This window comes from Pseudophryne corroboree, chromosome 9, assembly GCF_028390025.1.
Source record: "Pseudophryne corroboree isolate aPseCor3 chromosome 9, aPseCor3.hap2, whole genome shotgun sequence".
Lineage (NCBI taxonomy): Eukaryota > Metazoa > Chordata > Amphibia > Anura > Myobatrachidae > Pseudophryne > Pseudophryne corroboree.
In genome coordinates, this window is record NC_086452.1 from 235,136,947 (window position 1) to 235,156,003 (window position 19,057).

The 19,057-nt window shown below is 47.5% G+C and overlaps 1 protein-coding gene across 1 annotated transcript in view; it reads right to left on the reverse strand.

Annotated features, from left to right (window-relative positions):
- Positions 1-2,848: 2,848 nt before the first annotated feature.
- Positions 2,849-19,057, reverse strand: part of LOC134958791 (complement factor H-like) — a 258,602-nt gene continuing 242,393 nt past the window's right edge. Inside the window, exon 9 of the mRNA XM_063941517.1 lies at positions 2,849-2,892. Within this exon, the coding sequence (XP_063797587.1) occupies positions 2,849-2,892 (44 nt within the window). The remainder of the gene's footprint in view (positions 2,893-19,057) is intronic.

Genomic DNA, 19,057 nt, shown 5'->3' on the forward strand with positions numbered 1-19,057 from the left:
GTGATACAGATGGGTCCACGTTTATCTTGACCTTTAATAGGATTAACTGAGACTGGCCAGTCGGACTTAATCCCGTGCTGTAATGACTTAATCCCCTGCTGTATTGTTCTCTGTATTGTATTGCAGCTGAGAACAATAGATGAATGTTTTATGCTAATAAATCATGTTGTGCCTAGGCGCATAAAACTAGTCAAGATAACCGTGGACCCATTTGTATCATTGAGCCCACGGTAATCTATACACAGACGCAATCCGCTATTTTTTTCACAAAGAAGAAGCCTGCACCTGCTGGAGAAGAGGAAGGCCAGATAAAACATTTGGCAAGGTTTTCTTTAATATATTCTTCCATGGCGTGGGTCTCTAGAAGTGATAGAGGGTAGGTGTGTCCCCAGGGAGGAGTCTTCCCTGGGATGAGATCTATAGGACAATCCCACTCCCTATGAGGAGGAAGAATATCTGCGGAGGACTTACTGAAGACATCGGTAAATTCTTGGTACTGAGGAGGTGGAACATCTGGAGATTTGGAAGTGGAACTTCGAGCTGGAAGGACAGTTTGAAGACAGGTCCCAAAACAGGAAGGACCCCATGCCAGGATGTGTGTAGTCTTCCAGTCAATCTGAGGAATATTGAGATGAAGCCACGGAAGACCTAGAACTACAGGATGCGTAGCTTTGGGAATGACTAGGAAGGATATCAGTTCGGCGTGAAGAGCTCATACCTTCAGATGGACAGGCAGGGTCTTGTAGTCAATAACTGCATCAGAAATCCTACTGCCATCCACAGCTGTTAGGCATACAGAAGACGATAGTCTCTCAGTGGGTAGAGACCACCGTTTAACAAATTCAGCGGTAACGAAGTTCCCAGCAGCTCCAGAATCCAGAAGAGCAATAAGATTCCTGAAACACTGAGACACTTGAAGAGATACAGGGATATTGCAATCACAGGGAGATGGAGAGGAGTTCATCACTCCTAGCCTGCCCTCTCCTTGACTGGCTAGGATTTGGAGTTTCCCTGATGATTAGGACAAGTGTTAATGACATGGGATGGAGCAGCACAGTATAGACACAGGTGTTCGGACAGACGTCTTCTACGCTCTGCAGGCGACAGACGAGAGCGGTTGATCTGCATGGGCTCATCCTTGGGAGGAGATGGTTGATGAGGAGGAATAACGGCAGAGGTCTTGGGAAGCGTGGACCTTCCTCGCTCAGCCACCCTTTCGCGGAATTTGAGATCAACCTACGTGCAGAGGGATATGAGCTCATCCAGTTTTGGAGGTAAGTCTCTGGTGGCTAGCTTATTCTTGATACATTCGAATAACCCGTGCCAGAAAGCTGCATAGAGGGCGTCGTCATTTCAGGAAAGTGCAGATGCCAGAATCTGGAATTGCACTAAATATTGACCGACAGTTCGTGTTCCCTGACACAGCTGAAGAAGGTCGGTGGAGGCAGATGTCACATGCCCTGGCTCATCGAAGATAAGCCTGAAGGTCACCACGAAGTATGTATGTGAAGAAAGCAGTGCATCATATTTCTCCCACAAAGGTGATGCCCAGTCCAGGGCGGAGCCCCTGAGGAGGGAGATGATGTAGGCAACCTTGGTGCGATCTGTAGGAAAATTGCCAGGCTGTAGCTCGAAGTGTATCTAACACTGATTCAGGAAACCCCGACAGGCTTTAGGGGAACCAACGTACTTTTCTGGTGTCGGCAAATGGAGTCGAGGTGCAGAAACAGAAATGGTGGGTGGGGTTACCACCTGTGGTACTGCAGTTGGTACAATGGACACCCTTGATTAAATTCCATCCAGCTGGGTGGAGAGGTCCTGGAGACAGTGAATCACTTGACCCTGTGCAGCCTCTTGATGTCCCAGACGGGCTGCAAGCTGTTGTACCGGGCTGGTCACTTGGGCCTGGTCTCCGGACAGATTCATTTGGTCAGTGCTTACGGTCACACCTGAGGGCTGAGGCTGACCTGGGTAAGCCTCAGGCGTAGGGGCTGATGTGTACTTGAACCGGGGAGGTAATATAGGATTCTTGGACATGCAGGGAACCTTAGCACCGATGCCTGAAGGCGTGACCACGACAACGGAGTAAAATATAAAGCTTGTTTATTAAACACACAGTTCATAAACACCTTGGCAGTTCAGCAGAATGGTAAGCTCAACAGTAGGATGTGCAGACACTGATGGCAGTACAGTTCCTTAGGCGCAATGGTAATAATATACTGTGGCAATGCAGTCAGGATAAGCAAAGTCTCCGTAAGACCAGGAAATAATAAGCCACAGCTAAGTACAGTACTAGGGAACAAGCAGATACTGACCAGAAGATGACACTCTGGAAGCTGGAGATGGTAGTGATGCAAAGGAGTTGAGATGAACACAGAAGAACTGCCGGAAATGCCGGAGGGAACCGGCCCAGGTGGTAAGGTGCAGTGGAACTCATCAATGTTGAGAGTGCGATGGTGAGAGCACCGATGGTGAACTGTGGATCGATGTAGAAACACAGATGGTAGATGGGGGCAATGCTGAACCACCGCAGAGAGCTGAGGATGATACAGGAACACCGCTGAGAGCTGGAAGTGATACTGAAACACAGCTGGAAGCTAGAAGTGATACTGGAACATCACTGGAAGCCGGTGAGGAATCACTACAAATCACGGAGAGCGATGTTGATATACCAGTGAGAGCTCGGAGTGATACTGGAACACCGCTGGAAGCGATACTGGAGCACCGCTGAAAGCTGGAAGCCGGTGATGAATCACTGCAAATCACTGAGAGCGATGTCGGAACACCACTGGAGTCAGGCAGCACTGCAGGGTGGAAACTGGTGCAGGTCTCTTTAAGTGGAGCAAGGTCACAGGAGCTGGAATACCTGGAAACTGCAAGCAGGAACATCCACTGACAGGAGAGACATATAACACTGGGATAGACAACCAAAGCACTGACGATTAGGCAGCCTTGATGCAGGATATTTATGCCAGCTGGGAAGCAGGTATTGGCGGAGCAATCAGGCTGATTCCAGAGCACAGCGGATAGGCTACGGAGAGTCATGTGTTGAGGCCAAACCTGGCTGTGCCCATGTTTGGTTCTGGAGGGAAAGTCTGTTTGTACTTAGCATGTGGAAACCTGTAGTAATGGCAGCGGAGGCCAAGGAGGACAGGAGACGCCATCTATGGAAACAGGTGGAACATGCTGTGAGGATGCCATGACAGGGATGCTGGGATCGCTGAGGGGAGACTGAAGCGATGCTGTACAGCACGCAGGTGGAATCCAGGCTTGGAGCGCAGGGACATTCTCAGAAGGCACTTAGAAGGTAAAAACATGTGACTGATTACCCGGATTGTGACAGCTAGGAGCTACCGCAGCTATTATCTTAAGTAGTTGTCCTTTTAACAGTATCCACATTTGTACACGAGGGTATACCACTACATCTTCATGGACACACAGTACCTAGACCAAGGGTAAAACTTGGTCAGCCCCTTTTGGAACCAGGTTGGCTGCAATAGTTCATTACCTGTATCCACCAAAGCCCAGACCTTCCAGCCTTCTATCTGGTTGTTACCCGGGACAGAGTGGTTTATGCTGGGGAAATATTCCCTACAAACATGTTTACAACAGAGCGAGCTGTTTTACCCACACTACAGTCCAGTCTGCACAGTCCAACGTACATGACTAGGTTTAACGCAGTTAAAACATACAGTCGTGGACAAGTTATTCTTTTTAACAAGCAGTACCTGAGTCCTGGACTTAGGTACTGGTATTACCCCTACTTAGTTTTATTCATTTTTCCAGGGGTCAGATACCGTTCAACCACTACTGCTAACTCCTCAAACATATGGGGGCTAGCCTGAAGAACCCACTGTTGTACAGGAGGATCAAACGCCCACATAACATGGTCTAAATCAACAACCTCCACTATGCACTGAGGGGTGTTCTTATCTGGCTGTAACCTGGCTCAACCTAGTCTGGCCAGTTCAGTCAGTGCCTCAGAGGCGTTCAGTAGCCAATCACGGAATTTCTGGCTTTACTGGGACCTATCACACCAACCCTGGGAAGGATAGCCGCTTTTAGAAAAGGATAGGAATATGCTTCAGCCACAGGCAAATCCACATAGGCTCTATGAGCCTACCCTGTAAGACAGGGAGCTAACTTTGCCACCCACTGCCCTTCTGTCCATTTTCGCCTGGTGGCAGTGCATTCAAAGGTGTACAAAAATGCTTCTGTATCATCTGACTTTGTCAGTTTCTGTAGCACCTCTAGCTCCTTTCCTTATCTCAACCAATTCCTCATGCAGCAACTGGATCTTGGTTTGCTGGTCCTGTATTAGGGTTACCTGGCCAGCAGCCATCTCAGCTAACCTTTTCCAAACCTCCTCCATTTTACACAGTGATTCAACTTTATAAACAAACTTAGCAGGCTTGACCAAATCTTTCAGGCAAGCCATTTTTTAACAGCCAAGTAAAAATTAACAGCTTACTGCTTCACCTCTACTTGCCACACTGCCATAAATAAACACACTATACACCATTTATTGCCCTCGTATTCACATACACCATCATAAACTGTGAACAATTCCCATTTAATGGCAGGCCTGTCAAGCTCACTTACACAGCTGTGGTCATTGTGGCTCAGTTTCACCAAGTTGCGGTATAGCAGGTAGCATTCTCCAACATGTTTTGCTGCCACTGTGGATAGATCTAGTCACCTTCCAGGACTCTTTGCTGTATAACAATATCCAGAAAAAGGGTCCTGGTTTGGGTGCCAAATGTGACAAGGATCACATATACCAGGTAAAGATCCAAACTGCAGGTTTATTATTCCACAGCTTTTCCACAGATATTCAAATTAACAACTGAACATTTGCAGTTACCAGCAAGTCACAAGTTACCAAGATAGTTCACCGCAGTTCTTAGCATACAGAGGGCAAATTCTTCAGAGACCATTGACAAAGGACCCCCAACAGTAGCCATCCCCCTGGTCTATCACCTGCATGACTAGTTCACCATCAGGAGCACTGTCTTTTGTTATTGAATCCATTTATACCCCTTTCACATCGCAAAAATAACCCGGTAACGACACGGCATATTGCCGTGTCGACACGGGTCAGTGTGCGATGTGAAAGCACTTTCCAAGAATTAGCGGGTCGTCTGACTCTGTAATTCAACCCGGTATAAAAGAAGGATTATACCCGGGTTGAATACCGGGTCAGGTGCAGTGTGAATGGGAGCCGCGTTGATGCGACACGGTTCCCATTCACAGCATAGGGAGAGGTGGCGTAGGAGATGAGCTCATCTCCCAGCGCCGCCTCCACCCCCGCCCCTGCTGCTGCTGCGCCCCCCTCTGCTATGGCAACCGACCCGGTATATTGCCGGATCGGAAAGCCAGCAAAGGAGCGCAAATGCCGGATCCCACCCGGTAAGGACACGTTTCTTTTACCGGGTGGGATCCGGCATTTGCGATCTGAATGCAGTATTAGTTGTCTGCAATCATGATTGCTGTTACTCAGACTTGATCAAACAGAATACCTGGACTGGATTCCACACCCTGCTGTTCTACGTCCATGTCAGGTACAGTATGTTTATACTGTCCCTGTGACAATTTTCTATTATTATTTATTTATTTTTGGAACAACAGTAGTACTTTATGTCACTGTTTATCTGCAGAATTTTCTTCCTATACTAACTGCGCAGTACTCTTATTTGTACTTACATTTAGCTCATGATTAGAATAGAGTACCAGGGGGAATTGTATTATCCTTTGATTTTGAAAAACTGGTGATAATCCGCAGGACTGTATCTACCCATTGGCCAGGATGGCACTCACTAGGGGCGCCAGGCAAGGAGGGGGCGCCGCCTGGCTGTGCCACCCGCGGCATAAGGGTAGAAAAGCAGTATTGTCAGACTGTACCTGGTGAGAGTCTGTTACTGCTGGAGCGGCACCGGTGTCCGGCAGCACCGCACTTGTAATCAGACTCAAGATAATCTACAGCTCCCAGCAGCCCTTGTTGCTGGGGGCTCCCGGCAGCAAGGGCTGCTGGGAACTGTAGTTTATTGTGAGTCTGATAACAAGTGCGGTGCTGCTGGACACAAGTCTTATCAGTAGTGCAGTGTGGTATGTGGTGCTGACGGACACCGGCGCCGCGCCGGCAGTAACAGACTGTCACCAGGTACACAGCAATTGTTATATAGCACAGTGCTATAGATCTGTTTGTTGTTGAAGATAATAAAAAAGTGTCAGTGTTTGGGAGAAGGGACTGTAGTACCTGGAAAACTACACAATTTTCATGCATGTTAGATGTAAGTAAGTAATAAGTAAGCGAAAACTTTAACTTGTTGAATGTAATAAAGAAAATACATATCTTACCTATTTCAAGACCAGATTCAAGGAAATGTATATCAGTTAATTGTATAATTGATAATTTTATCTTGGAAGTGATGGCACCCTGATGTTTTTTCTAATAGGAAGCACTTCTACCATCCAACTGATGGTGTTTGGTTAATGGCAGGGTCCATTTGAGGCTCATCTCACTGCAGCTCATTAGCATTTCATTCAGGATGCAGTCAAGATGCCGGTGTTTGGCATCCCGGCAATCGGAAAGCTGACGCCAGCATTCGGAAAGTGCTCGGAATGCTGATGCTGGCATCCCAACATAGATAGCGATGCAGAATGGCAAAATCCGGATCAAGTTGGTGCCAAAGTCTCCACTGGCAAGCCACGTGGGAGGGTTAGGGTTAGGCTGCGAGAGTGGGAGGGTTAGGGTTAGGCTGCAGGGAGGGAGATTAGGAAGGGTGGGTTAGGCACCACTGAAGAGGCTTTTTTTTGGGGGGGAGTCAGGTTAAGGTCAGGCTGTGGGAAAGGTGAGTTAGGGGGGAGGAATGGTGTAACGTGAATACGAGACACTACTGTGCGGTGTAATGCGAATAAGGGACATTACTTTGTGGCATAATTTGAATTGGAAGTACTATTATGTCCACGCCCTTCCCCCACAAGACCATGTCCCATTTCCAATATTCACACCTTATTCCAAATGTGTGTAGGGGGGAGCGCCAGCCCCTTATTTTGCCAGGGGCACTCGGACCCCTAGATACACCCCTGATAATCCGGTATGTTTCAAGACGTTGTATGTAATAGAATGTGACTAGAGGTAATGTCACCAGGAATCCTCCAGAATCACTGTCCACTGGATAAAAGTGATTGTCCTGATTTTTGTTAAACATATAAGTCATCAGATGTAATGCCCTGCTCTATTTGTTGTTATTATTAATACATGAAATTGATCTTTAATTTCTTATTGCTGCAATAAGTGGCAATAAGTAATTAGAATTATTGGGTCTAGAATTCAATGTTTAATTAAAATATGCCCTTAATATCTCTACTTTATCACACAATTTTTGCCCCATAGACATCTGACCTAAAATCATAAGTACTATTTCTCCTTGATGAAGAAGCCTGAGGTAACATTTTTAGTAGAGGTATCTACTGTACTTACATAATGACTTCACAAAATATGCCCCATACATCTAACCAATGCAGGAGACAATAGAGACAATAAAGAGATGAATTATGCAGCAATTGCACTCATTTTACATTAATGGAACTAAATGCAGATATTCAGCTGTATGCAGCGTTATAATGTTCTGGAGAGAGTTTACGTGAAATCATCCTTTTGACTGTTTCCCTTTTCACAAAATGCACATTTGGTCAAGCAGCATTCCATAGCACTCTCTTACAGAGACACTTCATTGCAAAAGTTGTACCTAAGAGTGTTGACATGGGTGGTCATTTCGAGTTGATCGGTAGCTGCATTTGTTCGCAGCGCAGCAATCCTGATAAAAAACGTCAGTTCTGCGCATGCGTATGTGGTGCAATGTGCAAGTGCGATGTACGGGCACAGTACCGGATCTTGCCACGGGCCAGCAGTAATTTTGCCCGGGGCGCCGCCTTCCGGAGGGCGCCGGCGCCATCCGGAGGGCGCCGCACCATGGCAAGATCCGCCACTGTGCCCTCGGCAGTGCCCCCCGATGTGCCCGCCGCTGGTCCCCCGCTTTGAAGGGAACCAGACGCTAAGCGTCTAGTTTCCCTTCATGGAGAGGACTGTGCTGTGCGGTGCGCGATGACGTCATCGCGCTCCGCACAGCAAAGGTCCTCTCCATGAAGGAAAACTAGACGCTAAGCGTCTAGTTTCTCTTCATGGAGAGGACCTTTGCTGTGCGGTGCGCGATGATGTCATCGCGCACCGCACAGCATAGTGGCAGAGACACTAGGGGTCATAATTGACCTCTAGTGTCTGTGCTGTGCTATGGGAGAGACGTAATGACGTCTCTCCCATAGATCCGATGACAGACACAACCATCCGAGGACAGGAGAAGAGCGGCGCCGGCGGAGGAGGAGGTCTGGAATCAGGAGCGGGGATTGTAAGTATACTTTTTTTTTTTTCTCCAGCTGCGCTACAGGGGGCACAAATGGGGGCGTAACTGGCCACGCCCCCATATGAAGCCACACCCTCAGTTTTGCCCGGGGCGCCACAAGGGCAAGATCCGGTCCTGTACGGGCACAACAAACGATGCAGTTTTGCACAGGGTCTAACAATGCATTTCAGTCACACTGGTCGCAGCAGAGTGATTGACATGAAGTGGGCGTTTCTGGGTGGCAACTGACCGTTTTCAGGGAGTGTTCGGAAAAACGCAGGCATGCCAGGGAAAACGCAGGCGTGGCTGGTCGAACGCTGGGCGAGTGTGTGACATCAAATCAAGAACTGAATAGTCTGAAGTGATCGCAAGTGCTGACTGCTGAGTAGGTTTTGAGCTACCCTGAAACTACACAAAATTTTTTTGCAGGCGCTCTGCAATAAAAATGTTCGCACTTCTGCTAATCTAAAATACACTCCCAGTAGGCGGCGGCATAGGGTTTGCACGGCTGCTAAAAACTGCTAGTGAGCGATCAACTCAGAATGACCCCCATGGAGTGGTAGCTTGTGTTGGGGATCCCACTTGGCGTTTTCCTTAGGAATTCTTTACAGAAGGGAAATATCACACACATTTGATGAATAACACTCTCCATTTCAAATCTGCATAGGCAGAATAAATACTGTAGATTGTCTTTCATTTAAAATGAAAAGTGTTGCTCCTCAATTATGACTATAGTATATAGTATTTCATTCACTCAGATATGATCTCCATCCAACTGTGTATCATAAAAATGTTAGAGATGAGCGGGTTCGGTTTCTCTGAATCCGAACCCGCACGAACTTCATGTTTTTTTTCACGGGTCCGAGCGACTCGGATCTTCCCGCCTTGCTCGGTTAACCCGAGCGCGCCCGAACGTCATCATGACGCTGTCGGATTCTCGCGAGACTCGGATTCTATATAAGGAGCCGCGCGTCGCCGCCATTTTCACACGTGCATTGAGATTGATAGGGAGAGGACGTGGCTGGCGTCCTCTCCATTTAGATTAGGAGAGAGAGAGAGAGATTGACCTGAGGCTGATACTGTAGAAGAGAGTGCAGAGTTTAGTGACTGACCACAGTGACCACCAGCAGTGCAGTTGTTTTATTTAATATATCCGTTCTCTGCCTGAAAAAAACGGTACACACAGTGACTCAGTCACATACCATATCTGTGTGCACTGCTCAGCCCAGTGTGCTGCATGCCTGCATCATCTATGTATATATTATATATCTGACTGTGCTCAGCTCACACAGCTTATAATTGTGGGGGAGACTGGGGAGCACTGCAGTGCCAGTTATAGGTTATAGCAGGAGCCAGGAGTACAAGACAGTCACATACCATATCTGTGTGCACTGCTCAGCCCAGTGTGCTGCATCATCTATGTATATATTATATATCTGACTGTGCTCAGCTCACACAGCTTATAATTGTGGGGGAGACTGGGGAGCCCTGCAGTGCCAGTTATAGGTTATAGCAGGAGCCAGGAGTACATATTATATTAAAATTAAACAGTGCACACTTTTGCTGCAGGAGTGCCACTGCCAGTGTGACTGACCAGTGACCTGACCACACTGACCACCAGTATAGTTAGTAGTATACTATATTGTGATTGCCTGAAAAAGTTAAACACTCGTCGTGTGACTTCACTTGTGTGGTGTTTTTTTTTTTATTCTATAAAAAACTCATTCTGCTGACAGACAGTGTCCAGCAGGTCCGTCATTATATAATATATATACCTGTCCGGCTGCAGTAGTGATATATATATATTTTTTATATCATTATTTATCATCCAGTCGCAGCAGACACAGTACGGTAGTTCACGGCTGTAGCTACCTCTGTGTCGGCACTCGGCAGTCCATCCATAATTGTATACCACCTACCCGTGGTTTTTTTTTCTTTCTTCTTTATACATACATACTACTACATCTCTTTACCAACCAGTCTATATTAGCAGCAGACACAGTACAGTACGGTAGTTCACGGCTGTGGCTACCTCTGTGTCGGCACTCGGCAGTCCGTCCATAATTGTATACCACCTAACCGTGGTTTTTTTTTCTTTCTTCTTTATACATACATACTACGACATCTCTTTATCAACCAGTCTATATTAGCAGCAGACACAGTACAGTACGGTAGTTCACGGCTGTGGCTACCTCTGTGTCGGCACTCGGCAGTCCGTCCATAATTGTATACCACCTAACCGTGGTTTTTTTTTCTTTCTTCTTCATACATACATACTACGACATCTCTTTATCAACCAGTCTATATTAGCAGCAGACACAGTACAGTACGGTAGTTCACGGCTGTGGCTACCTCTGTGTCGGCACTCGGCAGTCCGTCCATAATTGTATACCACCTAACCGTGGTTTTTTTTTCTTTCTTCTTTATACATACATACTACGACATCTCTTTATCAACCAGTCTATATTAGCAGCAGACACAGTACAGTACGGTAGTTCACGGCTGTGGCTACCTCTGTGTCGGCACTCGGCAGTCCGTCCATAATTGTATACCACCTACCCGTGGTTTTTTTTTCTTTCTTCTTTATACATACATACTACTACATCTCTTTATCAACCAGTCTATATTAGCAGCAGACACAGTACAGTACGGTAGTTCACGGCTGTGGCTACCTCTGTGTCGGCACTCGGCAGTCCGTCCATAATTGTATACCACCTAACCGTGGTTTTTTTTTTCTTTCTTCTTTATACATACATACTACGACATCTCTTTATCAACCAGTCTATAATAGCAGCAGACACAGTACAGTACAGTACGGTAGTTCACGGCTGTGGCTACCTCTGTGTCGGCACTCGGCAGTCCGTCCATAATTGTATACCACCTACCCGTGGTTTTTTTTTCTTTCTTCTTCATACATACATACTACGACATCTCTTTATCAACCAGTCTATATTAGCAGCAGACACAGTACAGTACGGTAGTTCACGGCTGTGGCTACCTCTGTGTCGGCACTCGGCAGTCCGTCCATAATTGTATACCACCTAACCGTGGTTTTTTTTTCTTTCTTCTTCATACATACATACTACGACATCTCTTTATCAACCAGTCTATATTAGCAGCAGACACAGTACAGTACGGTAGTTCACGGCTGTGGCTACCTCTGTGTCGGCACTCGGCAGTCCGTCCATAATTGTATACCACCTAACCGTGGTTTTTTTTTCTTTCTTCTTTATACATACATACTACGACATCTCTTTATCAACCAGTCTATATTAGCAGCAGACACAGTACAGTACGGTAGTTCACGGCTGTGGCTACCTCTGTGTCGGCACTCGGCAGTCCGTCCATAATTGTATACCACCTACCCGTGGTTTTTTTTTCTTTCTTCTTTATACATACATACTACTACATCTCTTTATCAACCAGTCTATATTAGCAGCAGACACAGTACAGTACGGTAGTTCACGGCTGTGGCTACCTCTGTGTCGGCACTCGGCAGTCCGTCCATAATTGTATACCACCTAACCGTGGTTTTTTTTTTCTTTCTTCTTTATACATACATACTACGACATCTCTTTATCAACCAGTCTATAATAGCAGCAGACACAGTACAGTACAGTACGGTAGTTCACGGCTGTGGCTACCTCTGTGTCGGCACTCGGCAGTCCGTCCATAATTGTATACCACCTACCCGTGGTTTTTTTTTCTTTCTTCTTCATACATACATACTACGACATCTCTTTATCAACCAGTCTATATTAGCAGCAGACACAGTACAGTACGGTAGTTCACGGCTGTGGCTACCTCTGTGTCGGCACTCGGCAGTCCGTCCATAATTGTATACCACCTAACCGTGGTTTTTTTTTCTTTCTTCTTCATACATACATACTACGACATCTCTTTATCAACCAGTCTATATTAGCAGCAGACACAGTACAGTACGGTAGTTCACGGCTGTGGCTACCTCTGTGTCGGCACTCGGCAGTCCGTCCATAATTGTATACTAGTATCCATCCATCTCCATTGTTTACCTGAGGTGCCTTTTAGTTGTGCCTATTAAAATATGGAGAACAAAAATGTTGAGGTTCCAAAATTAGGGAAAGATCAAGATCCACTTCCACCTCGTGCTGAAGCTGCTGCCACTAGTCATGGCCGAGACGATGAAATGCCAGCAACGTCGTCTGCCAAGGCCGATGCCCAATCTCATAGTACAGAGCATGTCAAATCCAAAACACCAAATATCAGAAAAAAAAAGGACTCCAAAACCTAAAATAAAATTGTCGGAGGAGAAGCGTAAACTTGCCAATATGCCATTTACCACACGGAGTGGCAAGGAACGGCTGAGGCCCTGGCCTATGTTCATGGCTAGTGGTTCAGCTTCACATGAGGATGGAAGCACTCAGCCTCTCGCTAGAAAAATGAAAAGACTCAAGCTGGCAAAAGCAGCACAGCAAAGAACTGTGCATTCTTCGAAATCCCAAATCCACAAGGAGAGTCCAATTGTGTCGGTTGCGATGCCTGACCTTCCCAACACTGGACGTGAAGAGCATGCGCCTTCCACCATTTGCACGCCCCCTGCAAGTGCTGGAAGGAGCACCCGCAGTCCAGTTCCTGATAGTCAGATTGAAGATGTCAGTGTTGAAGTACACCAGGATGAGGAGGATATGGGTGTTGCTGGCGCTGGGGAGGAAATTGACCAGGAGGATTCTGATGGTGAGGTGGTTTGTTTAAGTCAGGCACCCGGGGAGACACCTGTTGTCCGTGGGAGGAATATGGCCGTTGACATGCCAGGTGAAAATACCAAAAAAATCAGCTCTTCGGTGTGGAGGTATTTCACCAGAAATGCGGACAACAGGTGTCAAGCCGTGTGTTCCCTTTGTCAAGCTGTAATAAGTAGGGGTAAGGACGTTAACCACCTCGGAACATCCTCCCTTATACGTCACCTGCAGCGCATTCATAATAAGTCAGTGACAAGTTCAAAAACTTTGGGTGACAGCGGAAGCAGTCCACTGACCAGTAAATCCCTTCCTCTTGTAACCAAGCTCACGCAAACCACCCCACCAACTCCCTCAGTGTCAATTTCCTCCTTCCCCAGGAATGCCAATAGTCCTGCAGGCCATGTCACTGGCAATTCTGACGAGTCCTCTCCTGCCTGGGATTCCTCCGATGCATCCTTGCGTGTAACGCCTACTGCTGCTGGCGCTGCTGTTGTTGCCGCTGGGAGTCGATGGTCATCCCAGAGGGGAAGTCGTAAGCCCACTTGTACTACTTCCAGTAAGCAATTGACTGTTCAACAGTCCTTTGCGAGGAAGATGAAATATCACAGCAGTCATCCTACTGCAAAGCGGATAACTGAGGCCTTGACAACTATGTTGGTGTTAGACGTGCATCCGGTATCCGCCGTTAGTTCACAGGGAACTAGACAATTTATTGAGGCAGTGTGCCCCCGTTACCAAATACCATCTAGGTTCCACTTCTCTAGGCAGGCGATACCGAGAATGTACACGGACGTCAGAAAAAGACTCACCAGTGTCCTAAAAAATGCAGTTGTACCCAATGTCCACTTAACCACGGACATGTGGACAAGTGGAGCAGTGCAGGGTCAGGACTATATGACTGTGACAGCCCACTGGGTAGATGTATGGACTCCCGCCGCAAGAACAGCAGCGGCGGCACCAGTAGCAGCATCTCGCAAACGCCAACTCTTTCCTAGGCAGGCTACGCTTTGTATCACCGCTTTCCAGAATACGCACACAGCTGAAAACCTCTTACGGCAACTGAGGAAGATCATCGCGGAATGGCTTACCCCAATTGGACTCTCCTGTGGATTTGTGGCATCGGACAACGCCAGCAATATTGTGTGTGCATTAAATATGGGCAAATTCCAGCACGTCCCATGTTTTGCACATACCTTGAATTTGGTGGTGCAGAATTTTTTAAAAAACGACAGGGGCGTGCAAGAGATGCTGTCGGTGGCCAGAAGAATTGCGGGACACTTTCGGCGTACAGGCACCACGTACAGAAGACTGGAGCACCACCAAAAACTACTGAACCTGCCCTGCCATCATCTGAAGCAAGAAGTGGTAACGAGGTGGAATTCAACCCTCTATATGCTTCAGAGGTTGGAGGAGCAGCAAAAGGCCATTCAAGCCTATACAATTGAGCACGATATAGGAGGTGGAATGCACCTGTCTCAAGTGCAGTGGAGAATGATTTCAACGTTGTGCAAGGTTCTGATGCCCTTTGAACTTGCCACACGTGAAGTCAGTTCAGACACTGCCAGCCTGAGTCAGGTCATTCCCCTCATCAGGCTTTTGCAGAAGAAGCTGGAGGCATTGAAGAAGGAGCTAAAAGGGAGCGATTCCGCTAGGCATGTGGGACTTGTGGATGCAGCCCTTAATTCGCTTAACAAGGATTCACGGGTGGTCAATCTGTTGAAATCAGAGCACTACATTTTGGCCACCGTGCTCGATCCTAGATTTAAAGCCTACCTTGGATCTCTCTTTCCGGCAGACACAAGTCTGCTGGAGTTGAAAGACCTGCTGGTGACAAAATTGTCAAGTCAAGCGGAACGCGACCTGTCAACATCTCCTCCTTCACATTCTCCCGCAACTGGGGGTGCGAGGAAAAGGCTCAGAATTCCGAGCCCACCCGCTGGCGGTGATGCAGGGCAGTCTGGAGCGACTGCTGATGCTGACATCTGGTCCGGACTGAAGGACCTGACAACGATTACGGACATGTCGTCTACTGTCACTGCATATGATTCTCTCAACATTGATAGAATGGTGGAGGATTATATGAGTGACCGCATCCAAGTAGGCACGTCACACAGTCCGTACTTATACTGGCAGGAAAAAGAGGCAATTTGGAGGCCCTTGCACAAACTGGCTTTATTCTACCTAAGTTGCCCTCCCACAAGTGTGTACTCCGAAAGAGTGTTTAGTGCCGCCGCTCACCTTGTCAGCAATCGGCGTACGAGGTTACATCCAGAAAATGTGGAGAAGATGATGTTCATTAAAATGAATTATAATCAATTCCTCCGCGGAGACATTGACCAGCAGCAATTGCCTCCACAAAGTACACAGGGAGCTGAGATGGTGGATTCCAGTGGGGACGAATTGATAATCTGTGAGGAGGGGGATGTACACGGTGATATATCGGAGGGTGAAGATGAGGTGGACATCTTGCCTCTGTAGAGCCAGTTTGTGCAAGGAGAGATTAATTGCTTCTTTTTTGGGGGGGGGTCCAAACCAACCCGTCATATCAGTCACAGTCGTGTGGCAGACCCTGTCACTGAAATGATGGGTTGGTTAAAGTGTGCATGTCCTGTTTTGTTTATACAACATAAGGGTGGGTGGGAGGGCCCAAGGACAATTCCATCTTGCACCTCTTTTTTCTTTTCTTTTTCTTTGCATCATGTGCTGATTGGGGAGGGTTTTTTGGAAGGGACATCCTGCGTGACACTGCAGTGCCACTCCTAGATGGGCCCGGTGTTTGTGTCGGCCACTAGGGTCGCTAATCTTACTCACACAGTCAGCTACCTCATTGCGCCTCTTTTTTTCTTTGCGTCATGTGCTGTTTGGTGAGGGTTTTTTTGAAGGGACATCCTGCGTGACACTGCAGTGCCACTCCTAGATGGGCCCGGTGTTTGTGTCGGCCACTAGGGTCGCTAATCTTACTCACACAGCTACCTCATTGCGCCTCTTTTTTTCTTTGCGTCATGTGCTGTTTGGGGAGGGTTTTTTGGAAGGGACATCCTGCGTGACACTGCAGTGCCACTCCTAGATGGGCCCGGTGTTTGTGTCGGCCACTAGGGTCGCTAATCTTACTCACACAGCTACCTCATTGCGCCTCTTTTTTTCTTTGCGTCATGTGCTGTTTGGGGAGGGTTTTTTGGAAGGGACATCCTGCGTGACACTGCAGTGCCACTCCTAGATGGGCCCGGTGTTTGTGTCGGCCACTAGGGTCGCTTATCTTACTCACACAGCGACCTTGGTGCAAATTTTAGGACTAAAAATAATATTGTGAGGTGTGAGGTATTCAGAATAGACTGAAAATGAGTGGAAATTATGGTTTTTGAGGTTAATAATACTTTGGGATCAAAATGACCCCCAAATTCTATGATTTAAGCTGTTTTTTAGTGTTTTTTGAAAAAAACACCCGAATCCAAAACACACCCGAATCCGACAAAAAAAATTCGGTGAGGTTTTGCCAAAACGCGTTCGAACCCAAAACACGGCCGCGGAACCGAACCCAAAACCAAAACACAAAACCCGAAAAATTTCAGGCGCTCATCTCTAGTCCCATGTTTTGCACATACCTTGAATTTGGTGGTGCAGAATTATTTAAAAAACGACAGGGGCGTGCAAGAGATGCTGTCGGTGGCCAGAAAAATTGCGGGACACTTTCGGCGTACAGGCACCACGTACAGAAGACTGGAGCACCACCAAAAACTACTGAACCTGCCCTGCCATCATCTGAAGCAAGAAGTGGTAACGAGGTGGAATTCAACCCTCTATATGCTTCAGAGGTTGGAGGAGCAGCAAAAGGCCATTCAAGCCTATACAATTGAGCACGATATAGGAGGTGGAATGCACCTGTCTCAAGCGCAGTGGAGAATGATTTCAACGTTGTGCAAGGTTCTGATGCCCTTTGAACTTGCCACACGTGAAGTCAGTTCAGACACTGCCAGCCTGAGTCAGGTCATTCCCCTCATCAGGCTTTTGCAGAAGAAGCTGGAGACATTGAAGGAGGAGCTAACACGGAGCGATTCCGCTAGGCATGTGGGACTTGTGGATGGAGCCCTTAATTCGCTTAACAAGGATTCACGGGTGGTCAATCTGTTGAAATCAGAGCACTACATTTTGGCCACCGTGCTCGATCCTAGATTTAAAGCCTACCTTGGATCTCTCTTTCCGGCAGACACAAGTCTGCTGGGGTTGAAAGACCTGCTGGTGAGAAAATTGTCAAGTCAAGCGGAACGCGACCTGTCAACATCTCCTCCTTCACATTCTCCCGCAACTGGGGGTGCGAGGAAAAGGCTCAGAATTCCGAGCCCACCCGCTGGCGGTGATGCAGGGCAGTCTGGAGCGACTGCTGATGCTGACATCTGGTCCGGACTGAAGGACCTGACAACGATTACGGACATGTCGTCTACTGTCACTGCATATGATTCTCTCACCATTGAAAGAATGGTGGAGGATTATATGAGTGACCGCATCCAAGTAGGCACGTCACACAGTCCATACTTATACTGGCAGGAAAAAGAGGCAATTTGGAGGCCATTGCACAAACTGGCTTTATTCTACCTAAGTTGCCCTCCCACAAGTGTGTACTCCGAAAGAGTGTTTAGTGCCGCCGCTCACCTTGTCAGCAATCGGCGTACGAGGTTACATCCAGAAAATGTGGAGAAGATGATGTTCATTAAAATGAATTATAATCAATTCCTCCGCGGAGACATTGACCAGCAGCAATTGCCTCCACAAAGTACACAGGGAGCTGAGATGGTGGATTCCAGTGGGGACGAATTGATAATCTGTGAGGAGGGGGATGTACACGGTGATATATCGGAGGGTGATGATGAGGTGGACATCTTGCCTCTGTAGAGCCAGTTTGTGCAAGGAGAGATTAATTGCTTCTTTTTTGGGGGGGGTCCAAACCAACCCGTCATATCAGTCACAGTCGTGTGGCAGACCCTGTCACTGAAATGATGGGTTGGTTAAAGTGTGCATGTCCTGTTTTGTTTATACAACATAAGGGTGGGTGGGAGGGCCCAAGGACAATTCCATCTTGCACCTCTTTTTTCTTTTATTTTTCTTTGCGTCATGTGCTGTTTGGGGAGGGTTTTTTGGAAGGGACATCCTGCGTGACACTGCAGTGCCACTCCAAAATGGGCCCGGTGTTTGTGTCGGCCACTAGGGTCGCTAATCTTACTCACACAGTCAGCTACCTCATTGCGCCTCTTTTTTTCTTTGCGTCATGTGCTGATTGGGGAGGGTTTTTTGGAAGGGACATCCTGCGTGACACTGCAGTGCCACTCCTAAATGGGCCCGGTGTTTGTGTCGGCCACTAGGGTCGCTAATCTTACTCACACAGTCAGCTACCTCATTGCGCCTCTTTTTTTCTTTGCGTCATGTTCTGATTGGGGAGGGTTTTTTGGAAGGGACATCCTGCGTGACACTGCAGTGCCACTCCTAAATGGGCCCGGTGTTTGTGTCGGCCACTAGGGTCGCTAATCTTACTCACACAGTCAGCTACCTCATTGCGCCTCTTTTTTTCTTTGCGTCATGTGCTGATTGGGGAGGGTTTTTTGGAAGGGACATCCTGCGTGACACTGCAGTGCAACTCCTAAATGGGCCCGGTGTTTGTGTCGGCCACTAGGGTCGCTAATCTTACTCACACAGTCAGCTACCTCATTGCGCATCTTTTTTTCTTTGCGTCATGTGCTGATTGGGGAGGGTTTTTTGGAAGGGACATCCTGCGTGACACTGCAGTGCCACTCCTAAATGGGCCCGGTGTTTGTGTCGGCCACTAGGGTCGCTAATCTTACTCACACAGTCAGCTACCTCATTGCGCCTCTTTTTTTCTTTGCGTCATGTGCTGATTGGGGAGGGTTTTATGGAAGGGACATCCTGCGTGACACTGCAGTGCCACTC